This window comes from Melanerpes formicivorus, unplaced genomic scaffold (assembly GCF_026170545.1).
Source record: "Melanerpes formicivorus ecotype bairdi unplaced genomic scaffold, bMelFor1.0.p_v2 SCAF_25, whole genome shotgun sequence".
In the NCBI taxonomy this organism is placed as follows: Eukaryota; Metazoa; Chordata; class Aves; order Piciformes; family Picidae; genus Melanerpes; species Melanerpes formicivorus.
In genome coordinates, this window is record NW_027142377.1 from 1822207 (window position 1) to 1842319 (window position 20113).

Below are 20113 nucleotides of genomic sequence, written 5' to 3' on the forward strand. Positions count from 1 at the left end.
ATTTTTTTTTGTTTTTGTTTTCACTTGGGTTTTCAGATTGCAAATTAATTGTTGTGAGACAAAAGGGGGAGAGGAGGAGGAAGAGGAGGAGGAAGGGAGGGAGGCAAGTTTTAGCAGCAACCTCCGCTGGACTGCTTGACTGGAGTGCTCTGAATTTTCACATTGGACTTCTCGGCACCGCCAGCCGTCGCTCCCGGCCCCATTCGCTTTTTGATCTCAGCAGCCATGGTCATGAAAGACTGTTCTACATTTGTAGCATTCTTTGCACTGGTTTCCAAAAAGGGAATTCCAAGGGAATCTGCAAATTCCTGCAAATTGAAGAGACAAATTGGAGTAAGCTCAGGCACCGATGCCTCACCTTGGTTCCGGGTGCACATCCTGGTCAGCCACCAGTCCCACACCACCACCCCGCTCCCAAAGCGCAGCCAGCTCCTCCTGTTTGTGGCACCGGTGTACCATGGCCCTTTCCCACTCCAGCACTTACTCGAGGGCATTACAATCCAGAGGTGGTGCTCACCCAAGCAAATATCGACCTACCTTTGCTGTTGTATAGTCTACTACTTTCTTTGTGGTCAGATCACATTTGTTCCCCACCAACAACTTGTTGACGTTCTCACTGGCGTAACGGTCTATCTCCTGCAGCCACTGCTTCACGTTGTTGAAAGACTCCTAGGGGGCAAGAGAACTGTAAGCAGGAGCCCTGGCCAAGAGGAAGGTGGCAGAACGCATGGAGTTGTGTGATCTGTGCTTGGTGAGACTCATGGGACAGGAGTGTCACCATCAGCTCTACACAGCTCTTGCTCCATAGAATCATAGAATCAACCAGGTTGGAAAAAGACCTGAGAGATCAAGTCCAACCTATTCCTAATACCTAACACCTCCTGACAACTAAACCATGGCTCCAAGTGCCACATCCAGTCCTTTTCTGAACACCAACAGGGACTCTACCACCTCCCTGGGCAGCACATTACAGTGGTCAATCTCTCTCCGTGAAGAACTTTCTCCTCACCTCCAGCCTAAACCTCCCCTGGTGCAGCTTGAGACTGTGTCCTCTTGTTCTGGTGCTGGTTGCCTGGGAGAAGAGACCAACCCCCACCTGGCTACAACCTCCCTTCAGATAGTTGTAGAGAGCAATAAGGTTTCCCCTGAGCCTCCTCCAAGCTAAACAACCCCAGCTCCCTCACTATCAGCCCTTCCTTCCTCCCTTGCTGTACTCCCCCTGCTTATTCTTTGCTGCTCCACAGCTTCAACAGACAGCTTTGACCATCTGGGACTCTTCCTCCTCCTCCAGCAGCAGAGATAAGCCATGGCACAGCTGAAACTACAACCCCAGGCATTTAGAAAGCACCAGGAGCAGGTGCAAACCACACCACTGCGGAGATGCTGGAACAACCTTTGCCTGCAGAAGTGCAGAGCTGCTGTGCTGATCAAGTCAGTGATGGAACCAATCCTTCTTTTTCTGGTCAGGAAACTCTACACTTCCTAAGAGCCCTTCAAACAGGGTAACTGCAGCAGTCCTCTTCAGAGCTGCTCCCACAGAAAACACTGCCTCACCTGTGTCCTCCACACAGGCAATTTTTGGTTTCAAATGCCACACATTCAGCAATCTTTCAACAACTTCCATCAGTAACTGATTTCCTGCAACCAAAGGCAGAGTGAGAGTGCTCACATAGAACACTCAGCTCCCTGCCCACCAAGTCTGAGGTTAAGCCTATGACACAACTGCTTTAGAGCCACAGGTCCCTCCACTCCTGTTATAGCTGGGCTTAGCCCCAAACTAGAAACTTCACACCTACATGTGGCACGATAAAGCTTAGTGCAGCCTGGAGAACACAGTCCCTGTCTCCTTCCACAAGTGCCAAGTTATTCATTTCCCAGGTTGATTTACTCAGCAGCCTGGTACACTCCAGCTGGAGCAGCTCTCCAGGCAGAGGCTGAACACTTACCTGGTCTGTAACATCATACACCACGATGATGCCATGAGCACCCCTATAGTAACTGGAAGTGATGGTTCGAAACCTCTCCTGCCCTGCCGTGTCCCACTGCAAGACAAAGGACAGGGTCAGCCCCCACCAGAAATGCAGCTCAGCAGCCATCCAACCCACAGCCACAGAGATGGCTCTACACCAGCAGACACCTAAGGGGTTCTGAGAAGATCCAAGTGTTCCAGGTGAGAAAGTTACACTTCAGTAGGTGCACTTCTGGGAGTGCTCCTTGGCACGGGTTTTGACAAGTGCACTGAAGAGAGCTCACTGAGGAAATCACCAGGGCAGTTCAGACCCAAGCAGCAGCCACAGTTCAGTGGTTAGAACAACAAACATGAGCCAGGGCTTGGACACCTGGCAGAGCTAAGGTCAGAGAGATGTGGGTCTCTGCCATCACCACTTTCTTCAGCTTCCTTAGCACAGGAGCTGCAGCAAAAGTATTTGCAGGCAGCAAGTGCAACAATTCAAAGTAAACCTGGTCCCCTTCTCCTGCTGGGAGTGAAGGAAGGACATCAGCACTCACCCAAACAGCTCTCTGGAGCCACATGAAGAACAGGGCTAGCTGCTTGGCAGGTTTCAGCAGTGACAGCATTCCTAGTGGGCTGCTCTGGACTCAGGACAGCTACATTCAAGTATGGAGGCTCAGGCCTCTGGCTGTAAACTGGACTGCTACTCCACAACAGGGCCCAGAAACCCCAAGTCATTGCCTTCAAGTCCTGAGCTGGAAGCAGTGGCTGAGAAGGATTGTGTGACCTTGCACAGATATTAGATTTCATTACATCCAGTCACCCTTTTATAGCGCTTCAAGATTAGAGGGAAGATCTGCCAAGTCTAGTCCCCTGCTTATGCCAAGGCCAAAAGCACAAGCAGCAAACACTGCCCAGTGCTGAGGCAGACAGGCCAGGCACAAGCACTTGTTGACTGGAGTGGGAAACACTGACACAACAGCAGAGCTTCCAGCACTAGACAATGCAGCCTCCTATCACCAGCTGCTGTAGAAGTCTTGGACAACTGTAGTATCACAGAAGTGTTTCAGGTGGAAAGGACCTTTAAAATTGAGCCCAACCATTCTCTATACCAAGGGCTGGGACTAAGCCATGGACCTCAGCACCACACCTCTGCCTCTTTGAGACACCTCTTGGGATGGGGATTCAGCCACCTCCATGGGTAGCCTGTTCCAGTGGTGAGAACCCTTCTTCTAATAACCAACCTAAACCTCCCCTGGGGCAGCTTGAGGCCATTTCCAGCTTCACTGCCTTTCTCTGAACCTGCTGCAGTCACCCAATGTCCTTGTAGTGAGGGCCCCAAAACTGAAAGCAGGACTCAAGCTGGGGCCTCCCCAGTGCTGAGGGAAACAATCACTTCCCTGCTCCTGCTGCTCACACCATGGCTGATCCAGGCCAGGCTGCTGGTGGCCTTCTTGGCCACCCAGGCACCCTCTGGCTTATCTTCAGCCAGCTGTCAAGAAACAGCCCCAGATCTCTCTCTGCTGGGCAGTTCCCAGCCACTCTGCTCCAAGCCTGGAGCATTCATAGTAGTTATGACCCAAGTGCAGCACCCAGCCCTTGGCCTTGTTGAATTTCATTCTACTGGCCCCAGCCTGTGCAGGTTCCTCTGTAGAGCCTTCTTACCCCTCAAGTAGATCAATGCTCCCCCTAAGCTTTAGTGTCACTAAGTCCTTGCACTTACACAAACCCTTGCTAAGCACTGCAGAACTGCAGCAGTTTTGGTAGGAGAGCCCTCAGCATAGGGCTCTATCCTTTCCTCAGCTCACAGCCCATGCTGCCTTTTACACATCCCAGCTTTTTCTTCCCAGGACAGTAAATCTCTGACAGCTGATTTCCTCCAGGCAGAGCCTGGGTAGGCCTCCTTCTCCAAGGGCAGGTCATGGGAAGCCTTGTAATCTTGTGGAAACTGCCCAGCCTCCTCTAACAGGGAAGATAGTGCTTCTGGAATGGTTAAAGTACAAAGGTAAGCACCAACAGGCAGGAATGTAACTCTGCCTTGCCAGATTACAGTAGCCAGGGGTTGAGAAATGCTACTTACTATCTGAAGCTTGATTGTTTTCCCATCTAGTTCTATAGTTCTGATTTTGAAGTCCACACCAATCGTGCTGATGTAACTTTCTGTGTACGTGTCATCCTAGGAGAAAGAGTGAACACAAGTCAAGCCAGCTCCACTTCCTTTGTACTCATTCATTTCACAGGCAAAGGTACTTAGTTCCCTATCAAAGCCAGTGTGACACTCTGTGGAAGGTCCTGCAGGTAGCCAGCTAGTAGGTAGCTAAGCATTGGCTGCTTTTCAAAAGTCTGCAAAGTGGGGGCTTTGTGTTCCCCAAACCAGCCCCAAAGCCTCTTCTCTGGAAATCCTTCCAACCCTGACTGATATTATGATACTATGAAATCCTGCCCTGTTAAGTCCTTTTCAACTATAGTTTAAAAGAGCCTCTGCTCATGTTGGCCAACTGAAGAGCTATTTAAAAAACATTAGTTATTAAAATGCCTCAGATTTTTATCTTCCTTTGATGGTTTTTCATCTGCACTACACAACAGCTACCTGCAAGTCAGAGGCTTTGCCTCAGCCACACACCACATCTGAACATCAGATCCTCTGCAGCCACAGCTGGTTGCTAGGGCAGCTAGCTGGCTGCTAGTTACAGCTGGGGTACCTGTGTTAAATTGCCTGCTCTGCAGGCTGTGTCAATACAGAGAGGAAAGCCCAGCACTGCTTGCAGCAGCTTTCATGGCCCCAGCTGCAGTTTCCAGCAGGCCTCCAGGCACAGAGAAAGTGCTGGTTCAGTCTTTGCTACCTTCTAGTGACCATTAGCTTGCCAGCAGGAAGGAAGCTTCTGTTCCCCAAGGACCAGTAGGATAGAACTTCAGGTGAACTATACCACACAAGGCTTTAGGAAGCCAACAGCTCTCACAAAAGCAAGGGATTGCTTTGGGTTGTGAATGGGAAAACACCTTGGGTAATAGATCTGCCTGAGGGAACACATGCAAGCAAGAATAAAGCCTTCTAGAATGATGCAGCATTTATTTCCTTAACATTTCAACACTCAAAAGGTTATGTCTGAAAAGCCTGATGCCATTGCACCTACATCAGGAAGAAGAGGTGTAAGTGAATGCTGCACTCATCCCTTGCTGTTAGGGTGAAAAAGAAGAATTGAAGTCAAATTTCTCAAGGGAAAAAATGCTACTTCAAGAAACACCACAAAGTGGCTATCAACCCCCCAAGAGCTGCATTATTTACATGAACCCAAAATTCAGAAGTCTCAACAAGAGATGCAGGCTAGACCAATCTGGGAGTACTGCTCCAGTGCTGGGAGCAGAGCAGGTCACGCCTTTCCAGTGCTCACAGTGGCTTTAGTGCCTCCCTGGGACAGCTTTAACTGAGGTGATGCTCCTTGCACACACCAGGCCACCTTTTCATATGGACAACACAACAGGCTCTTCCCACAGCTGCAAAACTGCTGCCCTCATCCTGCAGTAGTAAAAGAATCCCAGCTGCTGAAGTGATGGCCTACATAGTCCCTTCCTCCCTCTCTCCTCCCACATCCGTGTAATGCTGTACTTTGACACAGAAGTAGGTAAGGAGTTCACTGGACTCCAGCTTTGTCTACTCAGAGCTGTCAAACCCCTTTTAACTTTTCTTGCTGACAAGGAAAACTAGAGCTTCTTGCATCAAATTCCACAGCATTCCACCAGCAATCTTAACATTTACCCCACACCCATTCACTGAAGAAAGCCCAAGGCCTCAGCATTCCTACACTGCTCTATAAAGGATCTCTCCCTCTGGCTAAGCAACTGGGAGGCTCTTGCAATGGAGATATCAAACTTCCCCTTGCTGTAAAAATTCAGATCAAGTAGTAAGTGATCAAGGCCTTGCCCTGCCACATTTGTACTCTTCAAGCCTCAAGCCACACACCCCAGAACTCAAGTCTGTTCTTGTGGTTGCAGGGTAATGCTGGAAGCTGAATTAAGCTCTCTTTTCCTCAAGCAGCAGGAAATTGAGAAGTAAACTTTGCTGGACATTCCTGATTTACTTTTTGCCTTTCCACATCACCCAAACATCAGCTAGAAACAAATGCAGAAGACAGGAGGGGTCTACACTATTTTCACTTATTCCCTGGTATACCAGACCTGACAGACATCAGGTTGTTACTAAGTGTCTGGTGGGGTTTTGCCACATCAAGTTTTCAAAGAGGATCACTTACTGCAAACCTAAGTAGAAGGCAAGATTTCCCGACACCGGAGTCTCCAATCAGCAGTAGCTTGAATAAATAGTCACTGTAGGAGGGAAAAAATAAAGTCAGTCACTTAATGAAAACCACAACTGCAAAGCAAGTTCCTCACAGCTAGTACATAGTGATGATTGAGAAAGGCACATTAACTCACTGGTAGGGAAGCCCCTACAACCCCAGCCTTCTCTGTCCAGTTTAGACAGTCCCACGATTTACTCCGTGAGAGAAGAGCGAGGCAGATGCTCTCACCACAGTGTGTGTGTAGAACTGTGCTTTCCTAGGAGACTCCTCTAGGGATGCTGGTGTGACTGTCACCAAGATTAACACAGACCTGCTTCCCTCCTTGCAAGGAATAGCTCAGATTAAAATCCTGCTTTGCAATTAAGTGCAAGCCACCCTGTTTGGTTCAATAACTGGAGCAGCACACAAGTAACAGCCCACTGCCCACCACAGCCACTATCTCTGCCTCTTCTTTCAGGCCAAAGGCTTGATTCCACTGCCCAGCCTCATCAATACCATGTAGCTCACCAAAAGCATTTAATTCTTTCTTCAATTTACCCACATTTAAGGTCCAGCAGAACCCAACAGCACAGTATGTCATTCAAATACACAAACCATTGACCGCAGCAAAACAAATCATAGAATCATAAGATTGTCAGGGTGGGAAGGGACCTCAAGGATCAGCCAGTTCCAAACCCCCTGCCATGGGCAGGGACACCTCACACTGCAGCAGGCTGCTCACAGCCACAGCCAGCCTGGCCTCAAAAACCTCCAGGCAGGAGGCTTCCACCACCTCCCTGGGCAACCTGTGCCAGGGTCTCACCACCCTCATGGGGAAGAGTTTCTTCCTAACATCCAATCTGAATCTCCCCACTTCTAGTTTTGCTCCATTCCCCCAGTCCTATCACTCCCTGACAGCCTCAAAAGTCCCTCCCCAGCTTTCTTGTAGCCCCCTTCAGATACTGGAAGGCCACAAGAAGGTCTCCTCAGAGCCTTCTCCAGACTGAACAACCCCAACTCTCCCAGTCTGTCTCCATAGGAGAGGAGCTCCAGCCCTCTGCTCATCCTCATGGCCTTTCTCTGGACCCCTTCCAGCACCTCCAGATCTTTCTTGCAAATGAACAGCCACCTTCCACACCAGCCTATGAGAACAGGAATTCAAGTTACATTGGAAGAGGAGACACTACTTTGCTTAATGTTGCGTTCTCACAATACCAAGGGAACAAGCACAGTATCATCAGTGACCAACCAAGTCTTACACTTCAAAGGCTAGGGAAGATTTCATTGTTAGCAAAACATGGTTTGTGTTATCACTGAGGAGGAGGTTTAGGAATACAGTGGCAGAGAAAGAGGCATCAAAGCACCACTGACAAGTTATTTTGCTCTAAGTTCTACACTAACCCATTTTGAGCTTTACAGCTTTTCAACCCTGCAGTGCCCAGCATCAAGACTGGTTCTGTGTTAACCACTGGTTTACAACAGATGTGTTTCTATACCCACTTAACCAGACTGACAAGATAAAATTTATGTGAATGCCTGAAGTTAAACTGCCTCCACCTATTATTCCTGCTCACAACGTCATTGACTCTGATTGGCAGGGATCCAGCCAGGAAACTGCATCCATCACCAGCTGATAACAGCCAAACAGATGGTTAACTACTCAGTTAACCACTCCTATACTCAAGTGCCCAAATCTCATCTTGGCTGGGCCCAGGCTGCAAGAACACATTCATCTAAAGCCTTCACCAGTTTCTGCAGCAGAAGTGGCAAATGGCACAGGTTGCCCAGGGAGGTGGTGAAAGCCTTGCTCCTGAAGGGTTTTAAGGCCAGGCTGGATGTGGCTGTGAGCAACCTGCTGTAGTGGGAGGTGTCCCTGCCCATGGCAGGGGGGTTGGAGCTGGATGATACTTGAGGCCTTCCAACCCTAACAACTCTATGATTCTAAATGTAGCAACTAATAAGCTGACCCTTAAAAATAAAGCTAAGAACTCAAGGCATTTGGAAATACAAAACAACACACACAACAACAAACCAACCCTCACCCCCCAAACCAACCCCACAACAAAATCCCAACCTCAAAGGATACCTGGCAGTGCACAGTCACAGAACTCCCTACTCCACCTCTCAGGTAACACAAAAGGACTTCAGCAGAACAAGTTATTAACCCAAACTACCCAAGGGAGGTGTTCCCTTACATCTCAGCTCACATCTCAACAGCTTCAAGACACCTGAAGCATCAATCCTGACCAGAAGCACTTGCACTCTCACACTGGTGAGCACAGATGAAATCCATGGTTCTCAAAGCTCAAGTAAGCCAAGCCCCTAAGGTGACATCAAAATCCCACCTCACAACCCAGAGCCCTGAGCACTGCCTCCCTTGCGTGCTTCAAAGGAGGCTTGTGTTTCCTGTGGCTCCACTTGCAGAAGCGCCACCACAGCCACACTGACAGGACAGTCATGCTTTACCACAAACGTTTTCAGCCCAAGGATCACCATCAGCTGTACTGACCAGGTCTGCTGCCTCAAACCCAACACCATCCAAGGACAGAGGCAAAGGGGCTAGCCAACAGCAAAGGTAGCCAGAGGCATTTACAACTTCTTAGCCTGTGTTAGTAAGGTGCTATGGCCCTGAAACTTGGTCCACTGTTAGACCTGTGTCCAGGATTGTGCATAAACTGAAGCTACAGCTGCCTCAGCCTTCAAACAGCTCCTTCCTGCTTCAGTAGGAAGTTTTGGTTGGTCAGTTCTCTGCAAAACCAGAATTTTCAGCAGCTCTGAAGTTAAATTACTACTTACAGTAAGCACTGAAGTATTAGAGCTTGCAGCATGTTATAATCCCCTTAAGGAGGCTAACACATGAATACTACCACTACTTTGTCTTCACTTAAATTAATGGGGAAACATTTCTACCTGGTGTAGGTAAGGCTTCAGCTAAGAGTCTGAAAATTTACTTGTCTCCTCTTGCTTCCAAAGGGACCTCAGGTCTCCCCAGCCCCCAAGTACCAAGGAACCTGTTTTCCTCTTACTGTTAAGAGCAGCTCCCAACCAGCTCTACCCTGCTATTAAATCTTTCACTGTGCAGAAACAATAATGGCTCATACATAGCCCTACTATTAAGTAAGTTAACAAGAACCCACAAGCCTTAAATCCTTGCCATTAAGACCTTCCCTCACTTTGCACTTCAGTATTTTCAGAGGCAGGTGGAAACCACAGGCTCATATGGCAACTTGAGCCAGCTGCCTCATCCCCACCAAAACCAGGGCCAGTGCCACTCAAGCTGCAGCATGGCTGGAATTGGCCTTCACCCAGGTCTCTGACCTTAGAAATGGTGTTACCAAAGCCTAGTTTTGTCAGATAATCAGGATTAACACTTCAGGCCTGCATCAACTCACACAATTTCAGTAGAACTTGACTAGTGAGGTTTCAAAAAGTTAAAGTGATCCCATATTCCAACACCACTCTGCCTCCCTTTCTAGGTACCTTTGCAAATACAGCAAGTACCTACAGAAAGGCCCTGAGAACCAAATGAGCAGCCTGTCACAAAGCACTGCTGCACCCTGAAGAGCAGTCTCCAGCACCACACCTTTTATCACAAAGAAGGTGAAAACAAGCTACAACAACATGCAGGAATCTACTCCTAGCCTGCACCACACTAATACTGGTGTTCACAGGTTCAGCTGTGCCAAGGGGCCCAACAAGCCTGCAGCTTAGTTTTGGGATTTGCTCCTGAAAAGCCACTCCACTTCTGCTCTTCCTAAACATGAAGACTTACCCAGCTCCTCCAGTTTTGGGGAGCCTTTCTAAAGCACATTGAGCTCTGCAGCACAGCCTTCCCCACACTCCTTGCAGGAGTGTGAGCTCAGATGTATCATTCAGCTATTTCTCACCATTGATACAAGCAAGTCACACCTGGCACTCGAGAGAGCACACTGGAAGAACAAGTGTAGCAAGGCAGGTAGGCATTGTTGGTAAGAGCAAGGCTTTCAAATCCTCCCCATTAGGAAGAGGAGATGGGAACTTGCCAAAGAAATAGAGGACAGATGTGCTAAGCTTAATTGCCTCTTGCCCCAAAATAACCCCACGCACCTCCAAGACTGCCCTGCAACTTCTGAGCAGAGCTGCGTCCTCCTTTTACAAACGTTTTCCACACAATGGTTCAGCTGAAGACTGGGAAGTCAAGCTGAGGACAGGCCTGGCCAAGGCTGTGTGGAACAAAGGACCTGTGGACCTTTAAGGTATTGCTGTTTGTACTGGGGAATTTTTTTTTCTCCCCTGTCAGGGTTTCTGCCAAAACAGACAAGGCTAAGCAGTTCTAAGTCTCCAGCAAGAACTGTTGGAATCAGCTTCCATCGCTGGTATCAGCTGCTAGTTTACTGTAAACAGGTACACAGGACATCATCAAATCCCCACTCTGTTCAACCACCCAAGAACTTTTGAGGAGCCTGTCACTGTGATTACATACTGCCAGTGGCAGTAAACAGACTCCAGAAGATGTAATGCCACGTTGCAGAGTTGTTTGGCAAGGTTAGGGCACAAACAACTTCAGGTGGTTCCAGCAACCCAGAAGCTGTCATTCAGCAGTCATTTACTCAACCCTGTCATACAAAAGTGAAACCCCACAACAGGTAGTCTCCAACACCTCTGAAGAATAAAAAACCCAAGAGCAACAAAACCCCAAACCCAACCAAAAACCAGACCAGGTTTACTCTTAAAAAGCACTTCACTTCCTCATCTTCCCTGGAAGAAGATCCAGGAAGAGCAAGGCTGGTCAAGCACACTGTTCAAGATGAATTCCTGGTACCAGCTGGCTGTTAAGATGGTTGTTCACCCACCAGTCAGCCTGCAGAAGGCATAGGAAATGCTGAACCTGAAAGGACCTAGCCACACTAAGCCAACACTGACACTTTGCTCATTTAAACACCACGAGAGGCTGGGGGAGAAACACACAAGTGACATATTCAAGTGCTAGGTGGGCAGGTGTTTTGTGAACTCAGCTTCCAAATGCTAGCACTAATATCTCATCCATCCTCCTTCAACTCCATTCAACTAGCTCTCTAGGTTGACCCAGAGCCCCGAGCAGCTTCTAAGTCTCTAACTTCAACAGGAAAATTGTAGAAGGCAAGGCTTTTTATTAAGCAACCTTAACTAGCTATCTCACTGACCCCTGACAAGAGCTCTGGCGTGACTGCTACACAGGACTGGGGGCTACAGCCTGATCTGAAGCTGTGGCAGGGAAGTGAGAATGTGCTGTTAGAGGCAAGGCACTTCTGAAAGGACAAATGCACATCTGTACCTGCATCTGTTCCAGGTAATCAGCAGGAATAATGTCACAAGCCCATAAATCTTATTCTAGGTTTAACAGTGACCTGAGCACACAGATTAGTGACAGATATTTTCTGTCCATCTCACCACACCCTTCCACATCCCAACTTCATCCTGCAGGCACAACCCTGTCAGGAAGTGACGATTAAATACTACAAATTCATCTTGCACTACAGCTTTTCCTCTTTGCTTTACTTGCAAGAGCTCAGCTGCCCTCACCACTAGGAATGCATGCTCTTCACTGAGAACAAGTCTCCCCCAAAAGGTTTTTCTCCACCTTCAAAGCAGCATCCAGTAGCTGACTGCAGGGAACCAACTCTGCATTAGGGTCTCAAACACTGAGAGGCTTCAGGAATGGCCAGAATATTCTGTGGGAAAAGCCACTTTTGACCCAATACTGCAGTGCTTGTGGCCTAATGCTTTGAAGGCAGCATTTCACTACAAACCCCAGCCTGCAAGGTAAATTTAACTCTGAGAATCACCAAGACCACACAAGTACCAACAATTTATTGGCCTTTCACCCACTGACTAACTCCAGCCACTCTTCTGGTGTTTTCCAAAGCCACACAAGCAAGGTTGTTCAGTTCTATCTTGCCAAGATGTAACTTGAGTTCCTGGCTGTACTCTTAGTTGTCAGCAACTCCCTCACACTAGCTCATGACTACATTGCCTTCAACTCCTCTCGGCTCTTCAGGTGATTTTAACAAGGCCAAAGTGCTTGCAGCTGCGCTGCCATAAGCAGAGAACACAGAACCCCACAGCCATGCAAGTCAGAAGCCTTATCAGTGAGGACAAGCATGGTTCAAGGCCCAGTAGATGGCAGAGCCATCTGTGGCCACAGGCCTTGGGTCCCTAGGGTAGTAAATCCATACCTCACATGCATTTCAATAACCACTTCAGTTACACAGAGCACAGTGGCTTCATCATCCCGAACTGGAGCACCAAAGCCAGCAGCAGTGAAACACTTCTACAAACTCTCAACAGCAGCAGCTGTTTACAAAGTGTTTTTAAACTAATCCCAAGCCTCTCCTCTTACTCACTCAAAAAAACCCATAATCCATGAGCAAAGCAAGGTTTATTGTCCTCGACACCCTGGTGGGCAAATCGCTGCTCTTACAGTTGCCAGGATACGGACAACTATTGACCAGAGGGCTCAGACCTCCTTGCTCCGGAGCAGGCCAGTTAGGAGCAAACGGCTATATTCACACAGCCAGGTACCATGACCCTCCGAACAACCACCGTGCCATCGCCAGGTCTTCTAGGCAAGTCCTCTTTCAGCTCAAGACAGCCCCAAGAGCATTTCATTATCAAGTCACAGCGTTGCAAAACCTACATAGGCAAGAAGTGTTTTGCAAGAGCCATGTGACACACACATGACTTGCAGCTAAAGTGAAGGGTGGACCTCTGACTATTCAGCTGCCAGCAGCAGGCCGCCAGGACGATCGGCTTTCACAAAGCGCTGGTGCTCCGCCGCCCCCCGCCTTCACTTGTTGGAGCCTGGTCTCCGATGCGCATTTCCGAGGTCCGGAAAAATCGCCGTCGGCTGCGCCCATACTTATTCCATCGCCGACAGCGCTCCCGGAGGAGAGAGCCGGGATGCAGAAGTCAGCCGGTTCTCAGGGCCCATTTAGAGCAGGGGCGACGTTAACTCTTCAAGGCCTGCCGTGCGGCTGACCTCCGCCCTCCCCAGCCCCGGTGCCCGTAACCCAACCCCCCCCCGGGTATCGCAGCCGCAGGCCCAGCGCCTGCCCTCCGCACCCACACGGCCTCCGGGGGCCGGCTCCCTCGGCGACCGGGCGCAGGCGATGGGTCGCCGGAGGCCCTGCGGCCCAACTGCTCGGCCCACCCATCCAAGCCACCCCCCCTCGCGTCAGACCCGGCGGCGGCGGCCACCTGCCCCTCCCCGACCCCCCCCAGCCCCGCCCGCGGCCTGCCCGATCGCGACCCCTCGGCGCGGTACGGTGGGGCCCGACACCGCGTCCAGGCCTTCCCCCTGCCCGCACTCACTATTCGGGATTCATGCTGGACATGTCCGTGGGGCCCGCGGCCCGAGGGACGACGAGTGCGCTCTGAGGGGGGGCGGTCGCGGCCTGGCTCCTCCCGCCGCCGAAGCAGGCGCTCCGCAGATGCAAGCGACCAACAGCTGCCGCCTTCGCCCGGCGCTCGGCTCGGCCTGCCCCTCAGCCGGCGCCCTGCCTGCTCCACGGCCTCCGCACTCGCTCTCCTCAGCCCAAAATGGCTGCCAGAGCCCAACCAGGAAACGGGGCGGCCTCTTGCCGAGCAGCGCTTACATGGCCGGGGGGCGGCCGCGGAGCCTGCCGGGAAAGCGAGTCCGCGCCTCCGCCTCTCGCTCGTGCCTCTGGGCGGCAGCTCGCGAGACAGAGGGACTCGCTTTCCCGTTGGCCCCCGCGGGGGCGGAGGCGCATGCGCACGGACAGCCCTTTCTTCCCTGAGCCCCGGCGGCTCGGCGCGGCGGTTGGCACTGTCGATTGGCTGGGGAGGGGCCGGCTCCGAGTGACGTCAGTGAGCAGACGTGGCAGCTGGGACGAGTCACCGCGCGGCCAGGAGAGGGGCGGGGCAGGGCGCCTCGCGACGGGTGGCGGCGGCGCCGGGCAATGGGAAAGTGGGGAGCAGTGACAGTGGGAGCCCCGACCGGGAAACCTCCGGCTGGGCTTTGGCGGTGGGGCCTCCGCCGTGCCCTTCCCGCCTGCGATGCGATCGCTCTCTCACCCCGCAGTGTGGCCCTGCCGCAGCTTTTATTTTTCCCATTTCCTCCGCTCTAAACACGGGCGGTGAGGAGATTGCGAGCCCCGCCTTAAGTCTGCTGGTGACCGACATCCGCCTATCGAGCGTGGCGGAACGCATTCCACACGGCCCTGGGGCAGGGGGGCGGTGAGGAGGGACAAGCGAGGCAGGTCCGAGCTGGAGCGGGTTGTAAACATTCCATCTTGGAGGCGAGAGCAGGCCTGCGGTGGCCTGGACGCTGGGAAGCGGAGATGGAGCGGGACAAACCCCTCTGCTGCTCATGTGTGGGGTGAACGTGGAGGAGCTCTCACCAAAATACACACAACAGGGGTGACTGGCAAAGCTGGGATGGATTTCAAAGGAAGTGATTGACCCCCTGTAGGAAGCACTGGTGAGGCCACGTCTTCACTACTGGGTTCAGTTTTGGGGCACACACTACAAGAAACCTTGAGGTGCTGCAGCGTCTCCAGAGAAAGGCAACAATGCTGGTGAAGGATCCGGAGAACAGGGCTGGGGAGGAGCAGCTGCGGGAACTGGGGGTATTTAGCGAAGAGGAGGCTGAGGGGAGAACTGGCTCTCCACAACTCGCTGAGATGTGGTTGGAGTGAGGTGGAGGTCAGTCTCTTCTCTCTAGAAGCAAGCAATAGGGGGAGAGGAAATGGCCTCAAGTTGCACCACAGTTGGATATTAGAAGAAACCTCTCTCCTGAAGGGGTTCTCAAAGACTGTCACAGGCTGCCCCAGGGAGGTGATTGAATCTCCATCGCTGAAGGTGTTTGGAAGGAGCAGAGAGGTGGTGCTGAGGAACATGACTTAGCATCAGACTTGGCAGAGTTAGAGGATGGTTGGACTCCATGAGCTAAAAGGGCTTTTCCCATTGCAATGATTCTGTGGTTCTGGGATCTGGAGAATAGGGCATCTGGAGGAGTTAGCACTGCTTTTCCCCCACATGCACTAATAAGTGACAATCCCTTTTTGCACTGCCAGTGTGTCTTTTATCAAAAGCATTTTACAAGCATGAACTAGTCTGCTGCTTCTGAACTAGCTGCTTCTCAAGCCTGGATGGCATCCCTTCCCTCAAGTGAATCCCTCAACTGAATAGAATAATTTTGATTGGAAGATCCCTTTAAGATCATTGAGTCCAACCATACTCTAACTCTACCAAGGCTAGGGCTGAACCATGGCCCTCAACACCACATCTCTGCCTCTTTGATACACCTCCAGGGATGGGGATTCAGCCACTTCCCTGGGCAGCCTGTGCCAGTGTTTGAGAACCCTTTCAGTCAAGAAGTTTCTTCTAATCTCCAACCTAAACCTCCCCTGGTGCAACTTGAGGCCATTTGCTCTCATCCTATCACTTGTTACTAGGGAAAAAGAGACCAACCCCCACCTGGCTCCAACCTCCTTTCAGGGAGCTGTAGAGAGCAATAAGGCCTCACCTCAGCCTCCTTTTCTCCAGGCTAAACACCCCCAGGTCCCTCAGCTGCTCCTCACCAGCCCTGTGCTCCCCACTACGTCCATAGTATTTCATCTTACTTCATTACAAAGGGCATGCTCTAAAACATTGACCAAAGTTTATCTTCCAAGCAGCTCAAAGGACAGCAGGAACCACCTGCTAGTAGATATCAAGATCACTGAAACATCCTGTGCAGGGATGTGTGTGTGTAGGACTTTGTTCTTCATCTGGCAAGCTGCAAAGTGTTGCTGCAGCCACCTAGGTGTTGATCTCTTCACATGCTGAGAGAGTTGGGGTTGTTCAGTCTGGAGAGGAGAAGGCTCCGAGGAGACCTAATTGTTTCATAGTTTCATAGTTTCATTCAGGGTTGGAAGGGACCACAAGGATCATCTAGTTCCAACCCCCCTGCCATGGGCAGGGACACCCCACACTAGATCAGCCTGGCCAGAGCCTCATCCAGCCTGCTCTTAAACACCCCCAGGGACGGGGCCTCGACCACCTCCCTGGACAACCCATTCCAGGGCTTCACCACTCTCATGGTGAAGAACCTCCTCCTCACATCTAGCCTGAATCTCCCCACCTCCAGCTTCATTCCATTCCCCCTAGTCCTATCACTACCTGAGATCCTGAGAAGTCCTTCCCCAGCCTTCCTGTAGGCCCCCTTCGGATACTGGAAGGCCACAATTAGGTCACCTGGGAGCCTTCTCCTCTGCAGCCTGAACAGCCCCAACTCCTTCAGTCTGTCCTCATAGCAGAGCAGCTCCAGCCCTCTGATCATCCTTGTGGCCCTTCTCTGGACACGTTCCAGCACCTCCACATCCCTCTTGTAATAGGGGCTCCAGAACTGGACACAGTACTCCAGGTGGGGTCTCACCAGGGCTGAGTAGAGGGGGAGGATCACCTCCCTCGACCTGCTAGCCACACTTCTCCTGATGCAGCCCAGGATCTGATTGGCTTTGCGGGCTGCAAGTGCACATTGAGAGCTCATGTTGAGCTTTTTGTCCACCAGCACCCCCAAGTCTCTCTCCTCAGGGCTATCCTCCAGCCAGTCACTGCCCAGCCTGTATTTGTGTCTGGGATTGCCTCGACCCAGATGCAGGACCCTGCACTTGCTCTTATTGAACTTCATGAGGTTGGCTTGTGCCCACCGCTCCAGCCTGTCAAGGTCCCTCTGGATGGCCTCCCTGCCCTCCAGCCTGTCTGCTGCACCACACAGCTTGGTGTCATCAGCAAACTTGCTGAGGGTGCACTCAATGCCACTGTCCATGTCCCCCACAAAGATGTTGAACAAGGAAGCTGGGGAGGGACTTTTTAGGGTGTCAGGTAGGGATAGGCCTGGGGGGAATGGAACAAAACTAGAAATGGGTAGATTCAGATTGGATGTCAGGAAGAAGTTCTTGCCCATGAGGGTGGTGAGAGACTGGCACAGGTTGCCCAGGGAGGTGGTGGAAGCCTCCTGCCTGGAGGTTTTTGAGGCCAGGCTGGCTGTGGCTGTGAGCAACCTGCTGTAGTGTGAGGTGTCCCTGCCCATGGCAGAGGGGGTGTGACAGTTTAGGCCACCACTACAGGGGGTTGAAAGCAGATGATACTTGAGGTCTCTTCCAATCCTGACAGTTCTGTGATTCTGTGCTGAATTCTACCACACTGCAAGACACCAGACACAGAGCCAGACACCAGCACCAAGGGACTACTGCAATAACCAATGTGAATGGAAGTCTTCCATGGGACAGCAACAGAAGAGAGCTGAATCCCCAGAGGAACTGAAATTGTTCAGTCTTGTCTGTTTGCCCCTCCTCCACCCCCATAAGATCATGAAGTCAGCTCAGGCTCCACACATCTTTGTGGTTTTAATACAGTTATGCTTGATTCCTCAAAGTCAATAAACTCTGCCAGATGTAGCTGAAAATATTGAGCATTACTTACAAACAAGTTTGTGGTTTCCTTTCCTCCCTTGCATTGCTTGTTAGGTGACATCATCTGCAGGTGAATCTACCATGTAAATTGCTGTAGGTAAAGTTTCTGTGGTGGCCATCACAGACAATTCAACAGAAGGACATGGAACTGCTGGAGCAGGTCCAGAGGAAGCCATGAAGATGGTCAGAGGGCTGGAGAAACTCCCCTGTGGGAACAGGCTGAGAGAGTTGGGGCTGTTCGGCTTGGAGAATAGAAGGCTCTGGGAAGACCTTAAAGCAGCCTTCCAGTATGTGAAGGGAGCTACAGAAGAGCTGGGGAGGGAGTAGTGACAAGGGCTGGGAGTGACAGGATGAGAGGGAATGGACTGAAGCTTGAGGAGGGCAGATTTAGACTGGACATGAGGCAGAAATTCTTCCCCATGAGGGTGGTGAGATACTGGAACAGGTTGCCCAGGGAGGTTGCGGATGTCCCCTCCCTGGAGGTTTCCAGGCCAGATTGGATGAGGCCTTGAGCAGCCTGGGCTAATGGAAGGTGTCTGTGCCCATGGCAGAGGGGCTGGAACCAGATGATCTTTATGGTCCCTTCCAACCCAAACCATTCTAAGATTCTCCTTCCCTTCCCCTGTTACTCTGTGTGTTTGTGAATCCACACCCATTTGGTTTGCAGTTTGCCATCACAAATCCAGCCAATTTGAAGCTCCTTCTCCTGTCTCAGACAGTGAGACTCCTGAGACCCCTCTGTGGAAGGTGACCAGCTGTGCAGGAGCCTCCCAGATGCCACTTTTCCTTCAGCAGACAGCAGGTTATTCTCTGCTGAATGCAAACCCTGCTGTTGCAGGGACATTTTTTAACGTGGGCTTTTACTTTTTCTCTTCCCCAGTGAAACAAAAAGCTCCAACCACCACAATTCCTTAATTCTGCTTTGAAGAACACTGCTTGCAGGCCACAGCAAATAGGGCTCTGCATTGCTAAATGCTCTACATTCCTAAACGTACCCAGCAAAGTCATAGCTGCAGCTGAAAGTGCTCAGAAAGGATTCCTTGACACCTCCAAGTCACCTCCAGGTCTCCAGGAGCTCTGAGTCCCTCTTCGTTCCCACACAGATGCTGAATGGTCAACTCTGCCCCACTGCTTCCCCCTCCCCACACACAGGGGGGGCAGGGATGCCAAGGGGCAGATGTTATGGCCAGCATCACCAGCTGTGTCCACAGGCAGCTCCACTCAAGGGCTCCTTCTCACCTGGAGAAGTTGCTGCCAGGCAGTCCAGGAGAGCTTCTCCCCTCTCCAGCACACTCTTGGTCAGGCTCTGGTGGTTGGCCACATCTTTCCTGAATTCCTGGGAAGAGAATCACAGAATTGTCAGGGTTGGAAGGGACCTCAAGGAGCATCCAGTTCCAGGATGGCAGGGGCACCTCACACTACAGCAGGTTGCTCACAGCCACCTCCAGCCTGGCCTGAAAAACCTCCAGGCAGGAGGCTTCCACCACCTGCTTGGGCAACCTCTTCCAGTGTCTCACCACCCTCATGGGGAAGAACTTCTTCCTACCATCCAGAGCAGACAGGGGCACAAAGCAGCACCAGCACTAGCTAAGGATGAAAGGCACAAATCAGACTTCTCTCTGAAGTAGGGCACAGGTTAGTAAGAGTGTGGGATGCTGTTTCATCTAGAGAAGTAACAGCTGCTGTATCTGAGAAGAGCAGGCAGAGCAAGCCATGGCTCCAGGCTGGGTGTGAGAGCAGTGTGAAAATTGGGACTTCTTCAGCTCAGCAGGAAGGTGCAGGCAGGGCAGTCCTCTGCCCATGCTGCAGGCCGAGGTCATCCGCAGCCAGGTGTCTGCACGTGTACTAGCTTAACCGGCTGGGCAGGCTCAGGACCCCTGCTTGCTTATCCAGCTGGGATCAGAGTGATAATTTACAACCCATGGATCACATCCTGCCCTGTTTCTCCTCCTTCCTGGAGCTGGGGAAGGGTCTGGAGAACAGGTATTCTGAGGAGTGGCTGAGGGAACTGGGAGTGTTTAGCCTGGAGAAATGGAGGCTGAGGAGAGACCTCACTGCTCTCTACAACTCCTTGAAAGAAGGCTGGAGCCAGGTGGGGTTCAGTCTCTTCTTCCTCATAACAAGTGATAGGACAAGGGAAAATGGCCTCAAGTTGCACCAGGGGAAGTTTAGGCTGGAGATTAGAAGAAACTTCTTGACTGAAAGGGTTCCCAAAGACTAGAATAGGCTGCCCAGGGAGGTGGCTGAATCCCTATCCCTAGGGTGTTTAAAGGAGGCAGAGATGTGGTGCTGAAGGCCATGGTTTAGCCCCAGCCTTGGTAGAGTTAGAGAATGGTTGGACTCAATGATCTTAATGGTCTTTTTCAACCAGATGATTCTATGATTCTGTGCTTAAGTGGATATTCATAGCTTGTCTTGAGCACCATGTACAACTGGATTGGTCAGAGAGG

At 51.2% G+C, this 20113-nt stretch overlaps 1 protein-coding gene and 1 long non-coding RNA gene across 2 annotated transcripts in view; both read right to left on the bottom strand.

Annotated features, from left to right (window-relative positions):
* Window positions 1-20: 20 nt before the first annotated feature.
* RAB1A (RAB1A, member RAS oncogene family) lies at window positions 21-13783 on the bottom strand. Its single transcript, XM_068153069.1, has 6 exons — window positions 13558-13783; window positions 6202-6274; window positions 4032-4127; window positions 1947-2042; window positions 538-669; window positions 21-308 (listed from the first exon to the last, which is right to left on the bottom strand). The coding sequence occupies exons 1-6, from the start codon at window positions 13578-13580 to the stop codon at window positions 111-113; spliced, it is 618 nt and encodes a 205-aa protein (XP_068009170.1). The 5' UTR covers window positions 13581-13783; the 3' UTR covers window positions 21-110.
* A 3818-nt stretch (window positions 13784-17601) lies between these two features.
* Window positions 17602-20113, bottom strand: part of LOC137448510 (uncharacterized) — a 28481-nt gene continuing 25969 nt past the window's right edge. The window contains exons 3-4 of the long non-coding RNA XR_010989113.1: window positions 18903-18999; window positions 17602-17882 (exon numbers count right to left, since the gene is read on the bottom strand). This is a non-coding gene — a long non-coding RNA (uncharacterized lncRNA). The remainder of the gene's footprint in view (window positions 17883-18902; window positions 19000-20113) is intronic.

Coding starts and splice junctions, on each gene's coding strand:
- RAB1A (XM_068153069.1), bottom strand. CDS start 13,580: ATGTCCAGCATGAATCCCGAATA. Junction 6,275..13,557: donor TCCAGCATGAATCCCGAATA/GTGAGTGCGGGC, acceptor TCCCTCCTACAG/TGACTATTTATTCAAGCTAC. Junction 309..537: donor TAGACTATACAACAGCAAAG/GTAGGTCGATAT, acceptor TTCAATTTGCAG/GAATTTGCAGATTCCCTTGG.